Raw genomic sequence first — 19,424 nt, 5'->3', positions numbered from 1 at the left:
ATAGTCTAACCAACCTTGGATGGATATCTCGTTCTACATGTAATGACGACTCTACATTGATCAGATCTCAATCACGTGAATCTCGTAGTAGATGATTGTATTGATTGTAGAAAATTGTTCCAGAATCTTCTTGAAATTTCTGTCGATTTCGATTTCCCATGGAGCGAAAAAAAAAAAAAGTTGAGTGAATTTACACCCAAATGCATGATCCCTTTATTATTCACTTAATCACGTACTCATTCTAAGCATATAAATAGTATCCATAACCTTCTAGAAAATAAATTATAGCAATAATCATTTAGTTACTCCCTTGAATATTAACAATTCAATTTATTACTTATCTTGTACATATTATATATTAACTAAGTGAATCCTTTTATTTTCATTTTTCATTTTTCATTTTCAATTAATCTCCATACATAAAACAACAATGTTATCATCAAGAATTCCTAAAAGTAGATTGATCAAACAATCTACATCCACATTTAACTTAGCTAAAAGTATACCATTGTCAATTAGTAGAAATGTTCAACAACAGTCTTTACAACAACAATCACCAAATGTTTATCAACCCCAACATTCCCTTGTATTCCAACCAAATTTTAATCAAGTTAGATTTTTCCACCAATCACTTCCTAGAAAACTTCAAATGCAACAAACTGAAGAAGGAGATAATCGTCCAGCTTTAGAGAAATTTGGTACCGATTTAACTCAATTAGCTAAAGAAGGTAAATTGGATCCTGTTATTGGGCGTGATCATGAAATTCGTAGAACTATTCAAATTTTATCTAGAAGAACTAAGAATAATCCCGTATTGATCGGTAATGCCGGTACTGGTAAAACAGCAGTTATGGAAGGTTTAGCTCAACGTATTGTACGTGGAGAAGTTCCTGATTCAATGAAAGATAAACAAATTATTACTTTAGATTTAGCTGGGATAATTAGTGGTGCTAAATATCGTGGTGATTTTGAAAGTAAATTAAAATCAATTTTAAAAGAAGTTGAAGAGAAAAATGGTAGTGTTATTTTATTTATTGATGAATTTCATTTATTAATGGGTTTAGGTAAAGCTGAAGGTTCTATTGATGCTTCAAATTTATTGAAACCAGCATTAGCAAGAGGTAAATTATCATTATGTGGTGCTACTACTATTGAAGAATATAGAAAATATGTTGAAAAAGATGCTGCTTTAGCAAGAAGATTTTCTCCTGTTACTGTTAATGAACCAACCGTCGAAGATACTATTTCTATTTTAAGAGGTTTAAAAGAACGTTATGAAGTTCATCATGGTGTTCGTATAATGGATTCTGCTTTAGTTACTGCTGCATTATATTCAAACAGATATATCACTGATCGATTCTTGCCGGACAAAGCAATTGATTTGGTTGATGAAGCTAGTTCTACATTACGTTTGCAACATGAATCAAGACCTGATGCTATTGCTACTTTGGATAGACAAATTATGACTATTGAAATTGAATTGGAATCCTTGAGAAAAGAAGAAGATCAACTTTCAGTTGATAGAAGACATAAATTGGAAAATGAATTAGAAGTTAAGAAATCTGAACTTAAAGAATTGACTGATCAATGGGAATCTGAAAAACGTGCTATTGATGCTGTTAAAAATGCCAAATCAGATTTAGAAAAAGCAAAACATCAATTGGAACAAGCTACTAGAGAAGGTGATTATGGTACTGCTTCCAAGATTCAATATGCCACTATTCCTGAATTACAAGATAAGATTAAAGAATTGAGTAAAAATGAATTGGCTGTTAAATCATCCAATCTTTTACATGATTCTGTTACTTCTGAAGATATTGCTAGTGTTATTTCTAAAATGACTGGTATTCCAGTAAACAATTTATTGAAAGGTGAAAAGGATAAATTATTAGATATGAATGTTATTTTACGTCAATCTGTTGTTGGCCAAGATGAAGCAATTGATGCTGTTTCTGATGCTGTTAGATTACAACGTGCTGGTTTGACTAGTGAAAACCGTCCAATTGCTTCATTTATGTTTTTAGGTCCAACGGGTACTGGTAAAACTGAATTAACCAAATCATTAGCTAAATTTTTATTTAATGATAAGAATGCAGTTATTAGATTTGATATGTCTGAATTTCAAGAAAAACATACCATTTCAAGATTAATTGGTTCTCCTCCAGGTTATGTTGGTTATGATGAAAGTGGTGAATTAACTGAAGCAGTTAGAAGAAAACCATATTCTGTTGTTTTATTTGATGAATTTGAAAAGGCTCATCCTGATTTATCCAAATTATTATTACAAGTATTAGATGAAGGTTCATTAACTGATTCTCATGGTAAAAAAATTGATTTTAGAAATACAATTATTGTTATGACTTCAAATATTGGACAAGAAATTTTATTAGCCGATAAGAATAAATATGAAGATGGACATATTAATAAAGAAGTGAAAGATCAAGTATTGGAAAATTTAAAACATCATTATGCTCCTGAATTTTTAAATCGTATTGATGATGTTGTTGTATTTAATAGATTATCCAAGAAAGCATTAAGAGAAATTTTAGATATTCGTTTAAGAGAAATTGATGATCGTTTACTTGATAAACGTATTATTTTAGATTTATCAGAATCTGCTAAGACTATGTTGGCTGATTCAGGTTATGATCCAACGTATGGTGCTCGTCCTTTAAATAGAGTTTTAAGAAAGAAATTATTAGATCCTTTAGCAATGCGTATGATCACTGGTGAAGTACAAGAAAATGAAACTGTTAAAGTTGATGTTAAAGATCATAAGATTTATGTTGCTCCAAATCATACTCAACGTTCAGCTGTTGAAAAAGAAGAAGAAGATTATAAAGAAAAAGACAATGAAGAAGATTAAGTAGGGTCGGTGATATAAGTAAATGTAGTTTATTAAATATTGTTTTCAATTCAAGAAAAAAAATGAATTTCCAATTAAAAACAAAAATTATTATACTCTCTTATTGTATATATTCTACATCAATAAAAATAACAGACAACGACGAGGAGGAGGAGAAGGAGAAGGAGTATTATCAAGTTTATAATACTCTACCAACTGTGGCTCCAGATGATACTTTAGTTTCCACTTTTCTTAATGATTTACCACCCGTGATTTGTCCAAGTAAAGCACTGATGTTTGGTGCACCGCCAGATGGAGCAGCAGATGCACCAGAATCATTGAAACCGCCTGCTGGAGGTGCTGGTGGAGGAGGTGGAGGTGGTGCTGGGGGAGCTGCACCTGTTTGACCTGGAAATGGGAATGGAGGTGCTGGTGGTGGAACTGAATCAGAGTATCCTGATTCTTGGCCAGGAACTGGAGGTGCTGGTGGAGGTGGAGGTGGAGGGATTGAACTTGGAATAGGTGGTGCAATCTCTGGTACTGGTGGTGCTTGTTCTGGCACTGGTGGTGCAATCTCTGGTACTGGTGGTGCTTGTTCTGGCACTGGTGGTGCTTGATCTGGTACTGGTGGTGCTTGTTCTGGCACTGGTGGTGCTTGATCTGGCACTGCTTGTGCTTGTTCTGACACTGCTGGTGCCACTTCGTTTGAAGAATACTGAGAAGCAGGTTCAGGAGTTTCAAAATCACCAGTTGATGAAGATGAAGGAATGTTCACATAACTATCATTTTTAGATTCATCAACGACCACTGGTTGTTTAGGTTCTTCAGCTCGAGTTTCTACCTGCTTATCAAGATTCGAATCAGATCTGGTTGGAGGTTGTGGCATACCACCAAATAACAAACTAGCCAATTGAGCTGCACCTGCTCTATTTGGAGTATCATCCTCTGATTCTTCATCTTCAGAATCACTCCAACCACTGCTACTAGAAATACCTCTTTGAGAAGCTCTTTGAGCAGCCGCCTTCTTTGGATCAATTCCTGTTTCTTGAGTAGTTGGTTTGAAGAATGGATTATTACCACCTGTAGTACTTGCAGATGGCTGTTGCTGTTGAGAATTGTTGTTCATTTTAGCAAATGGGTTATTATCATGAGTCAGTTGGGCTGGTTTTGGCTGCTCAGCAACTGATTCCTCTTTCTTAGGCTCTTCAACCGATTTGGAAACAGACTCTTGACTACTTGGTTTATAAACTGGAACAGTAGTAACAGGAACAGATTCTTCCTCTTCTTCATCATCATCGCTTTCTTGTTGCTCTCTCTTCTTCATTTCCTCCATCTCTCTCTTAATCTTGGCCAATCTCTCTTCTTTGGCCTTTTGCTTACGCAATTTTCTTTCCTTTTCACGAGCTTCCATTTCTTGTTTTTGTTTCAACATGGCCCTATACTCTTCATCATCGTCATCGTCAGAAGATTCTTCTTCTTCAACTTTTGTATTGTTAACTGCAGCTGGTGTTTCAACAGGTTGTGGTTTTGGAGTTTCAACCTTTTGAGGAGTTGGTTCAACTGCTTTTGGCGTAGCTTCTGCTACAGGTGCTGGTTCTGTCTTTTGAGCTGGGGCCAGTTCTGGCTTTCTTGGAACCTGTGGAACAGATTCAGAAGATGCACTTTTACCTCTTCTAGTAATTCCGAGTTTAGCCAATCTTTCATTCATTCTCTTTTCGGCTTGTTCCTTGATGTATGCTGCTCTCTCTTCTGGAGTAGTATAAGCAGCCCTGGTAGCTGGAGACGACGAATTGCTATGACTGGCAGTGAGATCAGCCTTTTGTTTGGCCAATTCCTCTTGTTTATGTTGCTCGGCAGCTTTGGATTGGGCAATGTTACGGCTTTGTTGTTCAGAAAATGCTTGTAAATCTTTGACAAATTTAGCAACTTCAGCAGAAATACCTACACCTTTTTCCCATTTATCACTACCAGCATCTTGAGTAACAGAAACATTAAGCTTGCTAGCAGATTCATCTTCAATAGCCTTGATTCCTGCACCGATATCTTTAATCATTTCTGATTGACTGTTAGCTTCAGCTTGTGCTTTTTCAGATGCATCCTTCAATTTAAAGTCCAATTCAGAATTTCCACCAGTTGATTTACCAGTCAAGGCAGCCATTCTTTGGTTCAACTTCTTACGAGATTGAAATTTGATTCTGTCATAATCAGTAACTTCACCATTTGGACCAGTACCTACAATTTGGGATTCATCATCTTCTGGATTCCATGATGGATTTTCCTTTTGCAATTGTAATTTAACCAATTCAACTTTCTTTTTGGCAATTTCTTGATTAACTTTGTGGATATCAGAAATCAATCTAGGAACAATATCTCTAGTCAAATGATCCAAAGTTTTAGACAATTGTTTCTTTTCTTCATTGGATGCACTACCGACTCCTTGTTCGTCAATTCTAGATTGAGTATCCATGATTTGTTTCTTCAAATTCTCAATAACTTGTTGATCTTGACTTCCGATACTCAGTCTGGAGTAGTTGTTTGCTTGATCTTCAGTATCGATGGCATCCAACAAAATCTTTTTCTCATGGATTAACTTCTTCATATCTTCAATGGTCAAATCAGAATCAGATGAAGTCTTCAAACTTGATTTTGAACCAGTATCGTGAATATCGGTTGACTTTCTTCTATGACGAGCATTGGAAACGTAACCAAAACTGTCATCATTGTTCTTAAATCTAGTACCATCAGGTTTGGTCTGTGGCTTTGGTGGCTTCACAGGCTTGTTGGTGGAACCTCCTTTCAAAGAGTTCTTCAATGAGTCCATAGTATCTCTCAATGTTCTATCAGCTGGTGGAACCAACTCAGGTGGCAATCTCAACGGAATATCATACCCATTCAATCTTCTATAAATAAGATGCATGGCTACAGCAAATTGGTTCTTGTTCAATTTACCAGTATCATCAGTGTCAACTAAAGTCCAAATAGATTCTAAATCTGGTCTGCTCAAACCAGATTTTGTGAAAACATTCAAAGCAACTGTAGAATCAACATATCCTCTTTTTTGGTTATCCCAAGCTTGGAAAAGTCCATCATAGATTTGCTTTTCTTGTTTGGTAATTGCCCAAGTAACATTGCTCTTCAAACTAGTATCCATAGCACTATGCAAATTGGATGTTGGCAATTGAGTGTTTGGCAAGAAATGTTGTTGCATAGCATTCAAACCGGGAATACCACCAGTTGGCATAGAGACAAATCCCCATTCCCCTGGTCTACCGGTTGGTTGAGCTTGTAATGGTCCAGTTGGTTGAGATTGTAACATTTGACCAGTTCTTTGAGCAGTAAGTTGAGGTTGTTGGAATGAAGTAGTTGGAACAAAACCTCCAGTGGCTTGAGATTGCATTTGTTGTTGATAACCAGTAGTTTGTGGGACTAATCCTCCAGTTCTTTGTTGTTGCAATGGTTGGGCATTGTAGCCAGTAGTTTGTTGAGGTAATCCGCCGGTTCTTTGTTGTTGCAACACTGGTTGAGCATTATAACCTGTGGTTTGTTGTGGAAGACCACCTGTTCTTTGTTGTTGTAATGGTCCAGTCTTTTGAGCTGGGATCAAACCAGCAGTTTGTTGTGGTTGCAATGGAATCAATGTGCCACCACCGGTCCTTTGTGCAGTTAAAGGTGGGGCACCAAACGAAGTAGTAGGCATTGGCATACCACCAGTTTGTTGAGAAACTAACCCACCGAAACCAGTTGCTTGTGGTTGGAATGAAGTCATTGGAGGTGGACCTTGGGAATTGAATCCAGTAGTTTGTGGTGCTAACCAATCATCCTTCTGTGGGGCAAAACTGGCAAATGGAGTATTTGCTAAAACTTTAGAAGGATCATCTGGAATACTGAAATTGATTTGATCCATAAAACTTTGAACTTCATTACGCCATTTTTCAGGAAGTAAACCAGGTAATGGTTCACCTCTTTTTGCCATACTACATAAATGTAAACTCAATGCAAACTCTGGGAACAATAATGCACCAGTCTTATCGATATCTGATAATGTCCAAATCTCTGCTAATGTCACGGCCAGTAAACCGGATCTCAATAAAATACTACTAGCAGCATCTCCAGTAATTGATTGTTCACCCTTTGGCACGGCAGTTCTGAACAAATGTTCAAATTTCTTTTGATCTTCAGCGGTGATGAAAGACAATCTCATGTTAGGAATCTTCAATTCACTGTTTTCAGTAACTACTGGTGCAGCTCCTCCAAATCCAGTAGGTTGAGTTTGAATATAACCTGTTTGCTGAGCTTGTAACATTGGCTGTTGTTGCTGTTGCTGTTGAGGTTGAGCTTGCTGCTGTTGAGGTTGAGGTTGCATGTAGCCAGTTGGTTGAGTGGCAATTCCCATGGGATTTTGGAAATTAGATCCGTACAAGTTTGGTTGTTGTGGAATGAATCCAGTTGCTTGTGAGAACATTTGTGGTTGAGTGTATTGTGGTTGTTGATAAGAATTATAGCCAAAACCACCACCTTGTTGTTGTTGAGGTGGTGGCTGTTGTTGTTGTTGGGGATTATACCCCATTCCCTGTTGTTGGTATGGATTATACATCAATTTCTATTAAGCAATGGAAATATAGAATGTGGTCCGTGGTTATAGGAAATTAGGAAAAACGTATTATAAAAGAAAAAAAAAAGCAGGAAAAATGAAAATGATTTTCGTCGGCGTCGAACGTTGAAAGATGAAAGTTGAAAGTTGGTTTAACTGCTGCGACTGACTGACTGCACTGACTGAAAGAAAAACGAGACAACCAGAGACAAAGAAAAAAAAAACACTAAGATCTACGAGTTCTGCAATTAATATAAAAAGGAGGCACAGAAACCAACCCGCCGGATCACCTCGGATTTTTATAAAATTCATCTATAAACCTATACAATTGATTAGTTTGCTGGCTTAAGATCTAAACATTCGTCCCAGAATCCAACTTCAAGTTTGGTGACTTCATTGAAAATGTCAACCAATTCTTCAATTCTCTTGTCATTCATATTGTCTTCTTGTGCCAATGCTTGTAATGCTTTCTTTCCTTCAACATCAGCTCCAGTATACCAAGGAGAAGTATAATCGTCTAACCATGCCTGGTAGATCTTGGATTGTTCTTCAGTAACAACACCGAAATCTTTGGTGTTTTCACGTATTTTTTGACCATAGACACCAGCAGCAGCATAACCATGAAGACATGGTGAAACAGCAGTTTTGATCCCTGTAAAATTTTCATTTTTACTGGCATTAATCAAGTAATCACAATAAGCAATACATGCTGGACCCGGTCCTAATTGAACATCAAAATCCATGTCTCTTTCATAATCAATATTGTAATGTTTTGAAAGTTTTTGTTTGTGTCTTTCAATTTCAGTAACAATTTCACCAATAATTGTAGCTTGTGCGTGTGTTTGTTGATAAGTAGGTGCAACTGCACCAGCAAATGCTTGTATTTGTGCATAGTTGACTAAATAATGGTAGTCTTGTTTCAAAAAATAGATAAAGTTTTCAAATGGAAGTTTATTTTCTGCAAGGGCCTTAACAAATGGATGTTCGGTGTATCTCTTCCAGTTATCCTTCACTTTAGGATGATTAATAAGATATTCGTAAAAGGAAGTATTTCCATTTGTGATTTGTAATGTTTTCTCCATCAGACCAGTTACAATTGAACTGACTTTCTTAACTGGAGCAACAGTATGATTCAATGGACCATTGCCAAACCCAAGCTTCTTCTTCAAACTAGTCATACTACGATGAATATAATCAACCGATATAGCAATAGCATCTTCTAAAGATAACCCTTTAGCAATATTAGCAGAGATTGCCGAGGCTAAAGTACATCCACTTCCATGGTTATCAGTGGAATTAATATAATCTGATTCAAAAATGGTGACTTTGTCATCTTCACTTTCATATAAAATATCATTGATGCGGAGATTTGCTTGTTTCAAATCATTAGCTGGAAAACCGTCCTTCGTGAATGGAATATGACCACCTTTAACTAATAAGTTTTTACACTTTAAAGATTTTTGTAATTCAACAACAAATTTAACAAATTCATCAAGTGAGTTAATATCCATGTTTTTCTCCACTCCCTTGGTTAATTTATACAATGCTTCAGCTTCAGGGAAATTTGGGGTAAGTAAAGTAGCCTCTGGAATTAAACTCTCTACACATAATTTCATACCTTCATCGTCACTTAACTTGGAACCAGAAGTACTAACCATGACTGGATCAATTATCAATTTAACCCCGTATTTATTAATTCTAGGTAAATATTCAACCAATTCTCTAATAGCTTCTTCTGTTAACATACCAGTTTTAATTGCTTTCAATGGTGCCTCTTCGCCATTAGGATATCCAAATAACATGTCTTCTAAATTAGCAGTCAATATCTCATGAATCAATTTTTGAGATGTTTTATCGAAATTTCTAACACCAGTTGTATTCTGAGCTGTCAATGCAGTAATACATGTCATTCCATATACACCAAATGCACTGAATGTTTTCAAATCAGCTTCAATTCCAGCACCTCCAGAAGAATCACTTCCGGCAACTGTCATTACTGCATTGAGAGTGACTTGTGGGGCTGCATCATCTGCGTTTCTTAATGTTAAGGTAGTTGTTTTCATTTTGAATTTTTTGTTGTTGAATGTGACTATGACTATGGTGTCAATAGAAGGGATTTAAGCTTACTTATATATATATCCTGTGCAAACGGGTACGAAATCGGAAAGATGTAATTATAGATGTCCTGTAAATGAAAATTTTTTAGGGACCGTTGTCTGACATTCGTTTCCATTTGGTTGTCCCACTATGGTATTGTAATAAATTAATAACTATTGTATGGATACCATACTTTAATTATTATACATATTACACAAACCACTACAACCTAAAAATAAATAATTAAAAAAAAAAAAAATGCGCCTAAACTTCTGTATGCTTTTAATTGACCATTGTAAGGTAGGATGTGCGTATACCGTTTTCAGAGCTCACTCACTAGCACTCGCTAGCGCTCCTACATAATTCGCACTGTTAAACACCACTCTTTCTTTATTGTTTATATACTTATCAAGCCAATACACGGTTTCAATCTAGGTTAAGTCCCTTTATGGGTACCCTTAACCTTACAACCATGCGTTATAAATAAGAACAAAACAATACATTAATGAGATGATCTACTATCCAGTGATCTACGTAAACTATTATAATAATGGACCAAATCCTTTTCACATTGTAAAGTGTCTTCTCTAAATGCAACTCTGATATCTGGAACATTGGTCTTTTCAATATCATTACCTTCAACTCCACCAAGTAAATAATTCTTACCTAACCAATGTTTCTTAATGGATGCCTCCCATCCACTTTGCAAACATGAATTTCTGGCTAATTCACACATATCAACACCAGATAATTTATAAATTTGTGCTGCCACAGAATATTCTTCAATCAATGGCTCTTTGGTGTATGAAAATTGCAACGGATCATCAGTAGATAATGAAACATTCAACCCTTTCTTGAAAAAATTATAGAAAGGATTCTTGTCATAGGTTAAAAACAAAGCATTGTTGGAAAGTGGAGACATGGCCAAACCAATTTGATCAAGATAGTACAAATATTGAATGAATGGCACTTTACGCAATAAAATACCATGAGAAATACCATATGAAGTCAAAAATGCACTAATTAAATGTTCTGGATCACCAGCTTCACCACAATGTGGTCTCAAAACAAAAGTGTTCATCTTGTTTCTAATTCTCAATTGGTTCAAATTGGCAATGTTGGCATAAAGATAGTACAAGTAGTATGAATATGGCGGGTTCAGAGTGGAACTCCATTCTTCGGCTGGTGGATATTTACGTGATTGAATTGGTTTTTCTGTTTTCGATTCATCATCAACTGAATCAAACCCAATTACACGTTGCAAGAAAACATACAATTTAGGATGAGATTTTGGATTCAATGAAACTTCAAATAATGGTTCAAAAATATTCTTCATGATATCAAGGAATGATCTAACATTACCATTCTTCTTGTAAATATCATATAATCTTGGAACTTGAATCAACCATCTGACATTATGACTGAAAAGTTTGTTGTCGACAACCCATGCAGCCAATTTGTCCCATTCATGAATTGATCTACCATAAATAGAAATTCTCAATTCATTCATTTGATATTTGGAACTTTCTAAATCTTCCATGACTTGCATAGTCAATTCTGCCAAATAACTCCCATCGATAAAGTTATCAGTTTTCAAGAAAATCTCTCTCAATCTAGATTCTCCAATTGGATTATATTTCAAATTAAATTTATCAAATCTATGGAATGTATCAGTATGAGCATGCATATCCAAAGTATCAATTGACAAATCATAAGCTGTCAAATTCAAAGAATCAAATACTTCAGAAAGGGTTAAGATTTTACCATCTCTGAATATAACTTGCTTATCTGGTTCAGTTTTCAATTTATATTTGATAAATCTCAACAAATGTTTTTGGTTCATACAAGCCGAATGATGAATGTGAGTGTCAACTTTACGAACATTGTAAAAATCTCTATGTGGATTACGTTTAGATTGTTTGTTTTCTTCAAATTCATTCAACAAGTAATACATGTTCCATTTAGCTTCCAAATATTGTAATCTTTTGAATGCAAATGATTTGGTAGGACCATCAGATGAAATTCTTGCAATTTTATTCAAATCTGAATAATAATCATGTAAATTAGGAACTTGAATCAACTTTTTATCAGTTTTCTTCTCATGAACTTCATAAACATCTTCATCACTCAAAGTAAAATAATAAGGACTGTCTGTAATTTCTGGTATTTCACATTTACTAAAATCAAATTGTTCCAATTCATCAGAATCGTCTGACTCTTTCGGAATTTGGTTGAATCTATTCTTGGATTTATATGTAGGTTTTGGTGGAGGAGGATAAATTTCCCATCCTGGTTGATTCTTAGGATTGATCAGTTCAGGAACTTGTAATGATAAATTCAAGAATTTATGTCTAAGATCTAAACAAGATTTAACATTTGAATAAAATTCAATCAATTCATCAGATGGAACATCTTCAGGTAATGCATTTGGATCAGATGCAAAATTCTTACGCAAATCTGAATTTGGAGTTGGTGGTTTAATATGATTGAATTTTTGAGGCATATCAATCATTGAAGGTCTTCTTTTAACAAAACTATTCTTTGGTGATCCTGGAGATTGAGGTGCTTGGGAAGCGCCATTGGTATGGTGTAATGCTTCAAAAGCTTTCATTTTCAAATCGTGATCCTTCATAAATTTATCTTCAGAAGTGGAGAAACTAGCTGAAGTGTAAGATCTTGGAAGGTGTGAATTATCTTCATCGTCACTATCTTGATTAAAATGGTGGTCATAATCATTTTTATTCTCTTCAAGATCATCCTCATCTTCAGTCTCGTCATGCGAGTAGATGGCATGTTCATTGTCGTGCAAGTTGTGAATATTGTTGCTATTTTCTAACTGCAAGCTCAAACTAGATTTCTTTGTCATGGTATCAAATGTTATCTTGTGTAAGTCACAGCAGGGGTTAAAGATTGTATGTCTGTGTGTGTGTTTCTGTGTGTGTTCAAAAGGAATTGAATTTACAACACACTGGAGTTTTTTTTCAAATGAGCAATCAAAACCCAAATACGACATCTTCGGAATTTGTAATTTTTTATTCATTGACGCACACACGCACAAGCACACACAAACATATTCGGCCGGAAAAACCTCGCAGAAAACTCCGTAAGAGGATTTACTCCACCATCTATTGAAACAACACAATAGTGTAAATAAAAATTAAACCTATAGAAACGAAATAAAAAAAAAGCTGTAAGAAGAAGAAACTAAAAAAATAAGGTATATTTAAAATATTTATCGACGAAATGAATTCCAATTATCCATGATTTGTTTTTTTTTTTTTTGTATTTGTACCCGTGATTTCTTGGATATTAGTAAGATAATGTGCTCCCCCAGACTAAAGCATCATGGTGATAATAGTCAACATGGCAAAGAAACTGGTGTATAAACTTGTTCCTAATGCAAACCCAGCAGCAGATTGAACCACAGAAACTTCTGGGGTAGTGGAATTATCAGCAGCAGAGATGGATAAAGTGTTGATGAACTCAGAAACTTCCAATGAAGAAAGGATACCTTCAGCACCATCTAAAACAGTAGTTGTAGTATCGGAAGAAACAGTAGCAGTGATGAATTCAGAAATAGGTAATGAAGTAATATCAGTTCCATTAATAGCTGATAAAATTTCATCTCTCAACATCAAATCTCTTTTAAACAACAGGGTAATATCACTCCATAAAGCTGGACCCAAATCAGGATCATTGAAAGCTCTGGAAATGGTATCGGTAATTAAACCAGAATTAAATAAAGCTCTAACTAATGGAGCTAATGAAGCCCAATCAAAACTCAAAACTCCAGTTAAAGTAGATCCAATATTTGAAAAAACTCCACGTAAAATTAAAACAACACTATCTTCAAATCTTTGATCAGTAACCAAATAATCAATAGTTTCATTTAAAATATCAGATCTTGCAACGGAGGAGAAAATTGTGGTTAACAAGTTTTGAATATTATCTCTTTTGATTTTTCTCATTGCTTGTTCAACTTCATGATCTTCAATTTCTCTCTTTCTAATTTCTTCTAAAATCATAGCAACTGGATCTTTAACTTCCCTCTTCTTTCTCATTTGATTCAATGCTCTAGCAACTGGATCATCTCTTTCCTCTTCCATGTTTTCTCTCTTACCATTAAGAGCACCAGTAATTTGAGCCAAAGCAGAAAGGTTAATTGAAGTTGGACCAGCACCAAATTGACTAGCTGGAACAGATTGGAATGCTGGACCAGTGACCCCAAGGAAATTATCACCACTAACTTCAGTAGCTTGAGCATTAACTGAAGTAATAGCACCACTGCCTAAGGTAGCAGCTGTAGTAGCAGTAGTGGCAACAGTAGTGGCAACAGTTTCGGTATCACCAACAATAGTATCAGGATCAGTGTTTTCAGCAGCAGCTTGGGAGAAAAGATTAGCTAATGAAGCGGTATTAATAGATCCAATAGAAGTACTTGATTGTACAACTGGACCTGGCATGGTAGCAACACCACCATCAGTGAATTGAATATTAGTATTGATAGAACCAGCACTTAATGAAATAGAAGCTGAACTACCGCTTCCAAAAAGTCCTAATCCCAAACCATTGGCAGAACTAGTACCAGTAGTAGCAAAAGTTAAAGCTGTAGTACCAGTAGTAGCAAAAATAGCTGAAGTAGTAGTAGCTACACTTCCTGAACCTGAACCACTTAATAAATCAATAACCACTTGCTTGACAAATGGGAAAGTATGTGGATTTTTAATTGAATCAGCAATTAAAGTATAAGCTAAACCTGAATCTTTTAAAGCAACAAATACAGGAGTCAAATCAAATTTACCAGCAACACCTAATAAATCAATGGCAACTTCTCCGGCAATAGTTCTAGTTGAATTATTACTAATTATCCAACTAATTAAAAATGGTACTAAATCAGTATCGGCAACAAAATTGAGTAAATCATCTAAATATTGAACATTATCATTAGTATTTAAAATTCTATCAACCCAACCAGCAATACTTTCAAAATCAATTGAATCAAGAATACTAGTTACATTTATATTAGAAACTAAACCTTCAACAACATCAAGTAAATCTCTTTCTTGAAATTGATAAAGTTTATCTAAATCTCTTCCTGCTATTTCAAGTGAAAGTGGATCTGAAACTGGACTAATTCCTTGTTGTTGTTGGGCATTTACAATTGAAAATATTGAAAATGTAGTTGTGAAAATAGTTGAGAATTTCATTTTTGATTTTCTCTTAATGAATTCTTGCTAAAAATTAATAATAAACGAATGGTGTTGAAATTGACTTTGATATTATAATGGATTCTCTATCACTATTGATGATAATTTCTAGAAATTCTAATGAAGTTTATGTAAAAAAAAAAAAAAAAGAAAATGTCAAGAAAACTTACAATGTAAATTATAGAAGGAAATTCTATTTTATATTTATATTTGTTAAAAACTATATTTTAGTTAACTAACGAATTACCAAATTAAGAAAAAAAAATTATTTATTCAACTAATGTGCCTCGAAGTTGGAATTCGTACAAGGCTTATTTTCTCTTATAAATGATGAATGTATAGTTATTACCAACAATAGCAAAATACAACTTCTCTTTCATTCAAGATCCTTTGCAGTTCTTTTGGTGAAAATCCAAACGAACAAGAAGGAAAATACTTGCTGCGAAAAAAAAAAATTTTTTGAACTTCTTTTCCCGATTAGGAAATAAATCAAATTATAGACTCGTTTAAGAAATAATTATGTCAACGCCTCAAACCATATCAAGTAAAGTGTATAAGAATCATCATTGTAACATGCAAAGAATTTTTCAGGGGGAGATGTGAATTCATAATAATAATAACTGAAAGAAAAGTCTAGAATCGGATAGATATTCGCTATTTATAGTGAAGCATAACGCAGAGGAGAACAAGGTTGCAGCGGATTGTTATTAATCTTCTTGTCATTGATTTAATTGTATATTGGGAGGATCCTATTTTAACCTTCAAGGTAATATATACACAGGAATTGTGAATCGGTATGAACTTGCCATGGTTTCAAATTTAAATTTACCAAGTTTGTTGAATATCTTCAATTCATGGGTTGAGCCTGTGCCAATCTCTACCGCTTCCCCGTGAACTTCGTCTAATTCATTAATTTCTGTTAAATTGAATTGGAAAACAAGATGATATTCCAAACTGAGAAATTTGCTACTTTGAAACTGTGGTGTTACAAATTTCGGGATATTGATATAATCGTTAATTAAACTTGGTGAGCTTTCTCCAATAGTTGAATTAATAATAGATGGAGCTAACGTGTTGACTTTGACATTCCCTGTAACTTTATACTTATTCACTTGGGTTTGTCCATTCTCTTGTAAATGATAAACTTCATGAGCTTCCAAATAAGTAATTAAACCAATCACTTTTGTCGTATTTGATTTGTTTGGGTTGATATTTATTATGTAATTTATATCTTCACCCGGATGGTAATACGGACGTGGCACACCAATCAAACACAATTCTTGATTATTCACACGTAATCTATATTGAGTTTTCAAATGTGGTGGTAATTGAGCAATATATCCTTCAAGACCATCCTCTTCATGATGTCCATTAACACTACTTTTTCTTCGTTCCATGCTAGATACTTTGGGCATGTTGTATAAATCTGAATCAATAAGTTTGGAAAGATCTTCTAGGAATGTCTTTTTATCTTCTTCTTCGTGAGCTTTATCCTCATCAGCATTCTTGATCTCCTCTTTACCAGTGACAAGTTTGACTTTCCAATCTTTATCCAACGCCACAGGGTCTTCAAAATACTTCCTCTGAAGAAATCTATTAGCGACTCCAAGATGTCTCTGAGGCGTTACTTCAAATGGAAAATAGATAGATTTACCCTTTTCTGTCATTTGTCCTTCAATTAAACTCACAATTAATGAATATCGAATACTTACCAACCCTTGATCACATGCTGGCCCTGTCAGATGAGAATTATAACTTGGAGGTAAATCCTCCTTTATTGGAAATTTTAAATGGAAACTTTTGGATGAATTTTGCGGTATAGTTAAATCAGTGAATAATAAAGATTGTGAAGTTGTATAAAAAGGAATAATTGGATCAGTTAAATCATGTAATGAAACTGGTCGAGGATGTTTTGATTTTGGTTGAGAATTAAAATTATTAATTAAATCATGTAATAAATGACCTTCTTCAGTGGAAATTTTTTCATCTTTAATAATTAAATCATTAACTCCACCCAATTTCCCACCAATTATTAATTTTGATTCATAATTTTCATCAATAAATGGAACAGTATCTAATTTCCAATGATCTTCTGACTTTTCAAGTGCAGGATCATCTTTATATAAATATTGATGTAAATAATCAGTATTATTCCACCATTGATTGCCTTTATTAACTTCAAGAGAAGAAGTATCAATACTAAATTTATAATTCAATACCACGTATCCAAATAACTGTATATACCCAAGAAATAAATGAATCAGTTCATCAGACTCGATGTTTAATGCATCCATTGATTCATCTACTATTTTAGTAGAGCCAAAAATATTCCCAAACCATCTTCCAGAATTTTGCTGTTGCTGCTGTTGTTGTTGTTTAATTGGGTTAATGACAACGTCTTGTTTTGATGTATTTGAGAATGTTAGTATACATTCCTGAGTCTTACTTCCACCATCATCAATGTATTTCAATGAAAGTGTAAGATTATCATTAAGGACCTTTGAATATGAATTGTCAGTGGATGCTAATGTAGACGAAGATGACGTTGTAGATGTTGTCATTAATGATAGTTGACGTAATGTATTTGTTGTCCATGTCATTTTTGGCAACGAGTTTGTTTCGTCAGAAAAACAGCCGAGTGGGAGACACAGACAAAAAAAAAAAAAAAATTTACTGTGGAAATCAATATTTACAACCAAATGATAGCCCAACAATATATGGACAGTCATAGAAAACAAATTTGCTTAGAACACATCTAAGTCTACAGTATGCATTTAAATTAAGAATACAAAATAATAGAATAATCATAATAATAGTAATAATAATAAAGAAGAAGAAGAATAGCAGTTAAGCAATTAATGAATGACACCATAGTTGGAAATAGAAGGAAAGTAAAAGGGGTACAACATTTAAACATTTCTAAATCTTTTGCTCTTGTGGTTGTTGTGTTTGTGGTTGGAATTGATCTCCATTTGATGCAACTGCTGAAGCACCAGTAATATCTTCTGTATGAACTGGTTGTTGTTCAGCACCATCGAAATTGTTTGAAACACTGCCAACATTTTGATGGAAATCTAAAATTTCACTATACATCATAACTCTCCAAGTATCCACTGGCAAATCTGCATCATTGAAACTCCAATCAAATTTACTCTCACATGAAGGTTCATCAGTTGGATCATGATATGGTTCCATGTATGGATGAGTCAAGGCTTCGGCAGCACTAATTCTCTTTTTTGGATCAAACACCAACATCTTAGCTAATAAATCAATAGCTTCTGGTTCAACATGAGTACATGAAGCAAATCTTTCACTAAATGGAATTGGATCTCTGTGAGGTAAGGATTGGACAAATCTTAAAGTATTTTCGGAACAAATGGTATCGATAACATCTGGTGGAGGGGAACCTAATAATTCAGTTATAATGGAGAATTGATGAACATGATCTTTTCCTGGAAACAATGGTTTACCTTCAATCATTTCTGACAATATACATCCTACCGACCAGATATCAACTTCTGTGTCATATTTTTGCCATGTCAACATAATTTCTGGGGCACGATAATATCTAGTTGAAACATACCCAGTCATTTGAGGATCTTGAAGTCTTGCTAAACCAAAATCACAAATTTTCAAATCACAATTTTCATTAATTAAAATATTAGAAGGTTTCAAATCACGATGAATCACCCCAGCAGAATGAATATATTTTAAACCTCTCAAGATTTGATAAGTAAAATATTGTATAAATTGTTTTTCCAAAGGTCTTGAACTTAATAGTCTATGTAAATCAGTACCTTGCAATTCATTAACAAAATAGATATCTTCTAAAGGAGATATAAAAATATCATCTAAAGTAATTAAATTTTCATGTTTCAAATGTTTCAATAATTTCAATTCTCTATATGTTCTTTTGGCTAATACTGAAGTCAGAAATGGTTTCATGATTTTTTTAACGGCAACATTTTGGCCAGTTAATCTATCGACAGCAGAGCACACCAAACCAAATGCACCCATACCAACTGGGTTTAGGTCGGTATATCTATTTGTTATTTCAAAGACTGTACCAAAGATTTGAGTTCTTGTAAATTCTCCATCCGATGACATGATTGTTCAAAAAAATAAAATAATAATAATAGTTAATACTCTTTGAAAAGGTGATAATATGAAGTATTAGTTATCAATAGATTTCACTAATAATATAATTGAAAAGAAAGAAAGTAGGTACCACTCCTAAAAGATTAGTCAAAATGATCACGGGAAATATAAGTAGACCTAAACTTGTATATAAACCAAAGATAAAATCAAATTAACAATGAAAATAATACTACTACTACTTCTTGAAAAAATGATGTAATATTAGTTGATTGATTGAAAAAAAAAGAGTAGGTTATTATTATTATTATTATTAATAATAGAAATTTAATAAAAAATAAAAAGCTCTGGAAAGTATGGAAGTAAAAATCAATCAAATTAAAAACCAAAAAAAAAACCCAATTCCTAATTGTTGATGTTGATTGTTTAGTTTAATTTTGTTCGTTGGAAGAAAAGGAATACAGACAAGAAAGAAAGAAAGAAAAAAAAAAAGACAAATTGTCAAAATTAATTAACTCGCAGAAAATAAATTATTGTATTACAAAAACAAATCGATTACGTAATGTCAACAACAGAGTCGTGTACTTGG

The 19,424-nt window shown here is 34.0% G+C and overlaps 7 protein-coding genes across 7 annotated transcripts; 1 reads left to right on the top strand and 6 right to left on the bottom strand. All coding sequences in view use genetic code 12, as the record gives it.

Annotated features, from left to right (window-relative positions):
* Positions 1–430: 430 nt before the first annotated feature.
* Positions 431–2,866, top strand: HSP78 (chaperone ATPase; the record flags this gene model as incomplete). The annotated part of the gene is made up of 1 exon (XM_002546836.1): positions 431–2,866. The coding sequence occupies one exon, from the start codon at positions 431–433 to the stop codon at positions 2,864–2,866; it is 2,436 nt and encodes an 811-aa protein (XP_002546882.1).
* A 178-nt stretch (positions 2,867–3,044) lies between these two features.
* Positions 3,045–7,439, bottom strand: PAN1 (Pan1p; the record flags this gene model as incomplete). The annotated part of the gene is made up of 1 exon (XM_002546835.1): positions 3,045–7,439. One exon carries the CDS (start codon positions 7,437–7,439, stop codon positions 3,045–3,047), a length of 4,395 nt encoding a protein of 1,464 aa, XP_002546881.1.
* A 329-nt stretch (positions 7,440–7,768) lies between these two features.
* THI20 (trifunctional hydroxymethylpyrimidine kinase/phosphomethylpyrimidine kinase/thiaminase) lies at positions 7,769–9,499 on the bottom strand (the record flags this gene model as incomplete). The annotated part of the gene is made up of 1 exon (XM_002546834.1): positions 7,769–9,499. The coding sequence occupies one exon, from the start codon at positions 9,497–9,499 to the stop codon at positions 7,769–7,771; it is 1,731 nt and encodes a 576-aa protein (XP_002546880.1).
* Positions 9,500–10,035: 536 nt separating this feature from the next.
* Positions 10,036–12,573, bottom strand: CTRG_01184 (AMP deaminase; the record flags this gene model as incomplete). Its single annotated transcript, XM_002546833.1, has 1 exon — positions 10,036–12,573. The coding sequence occupies one exon, from the start codon at positions 12,571–12,573 to the stop codon at positions 10,036–10,038; it is 2,538 nt and encodes an 845-aa protein (XP_002546879.1).
* A 295-nt stretch (positions 12,574–12,868) lies between these two features.
* On the bottom strand, positions 12,869–14,740 carry PGA17 (Pga17p; the record flags this gene model as incomplete). Its single annotated transcript, XM_002546832.1, has 1 exon — positions 12,869–14,740. One exon carries the CDS (start codon positions 14,738–14,740, stop codon positions 12,869–12,871), a length of 1,872 nt encoding a protein of 623 aa, XP_002546878.1.
* Positions 14,741–15,501: 761 nt separating this feature from the next.
* CTRG_01182 (uncharacterized protein) lies at positions 15,502–17,469 on the bottom strand (the record flags this gene model as incomplete). The annotated part of the gene is made up of 1 exon (XM_002546831.1): positions 15,502–17,469. One exon carries the CDS (start codon positions 17,467–17,469, stop codon positions 15,502–15,504), a length of 1,968 nt encoding a protein of 655 aa, XP_002546877.1.
* Positions 17,470–17,659: 190 nt separating this feature from the next.
* Positions 17,660–18,847, bottom strand: HOG1 (mitogen-activated protein kinase; the record flags this gene model as incomplete). Its single annotated transcript, XM_002546830.1, has 1 exon — positions 17,660–18,847. The coding sequence occupies one exon, from the start codon at positions 18,845–18,847 to the stop codon at positions 17,660–17,662; it is 1,188 nt and encodes a 395-aa protein (XP_002546876.1).
* Positions 18,848–19,424: the final 577 nt, after the last annotated feature.

This window comes from Candida tropicalis (genome assembly GCF_000006335.3).
Source record: "Candida tropicalis MYA-3404 genomic scaffold supercont3.2, whole genome shotgun sequence".
NCBI classification, from domain to species: Eukaryota; Fungi; Ascomycota; class Pichiomycetes; order Serinales; family Debaryomycetaceae; genus Candida; species Candida tropicalis.
Note: the sequence above shows the minus strand (reverse complement) of the source record. Positions and strands in the feature narration are given on the sequence as shown.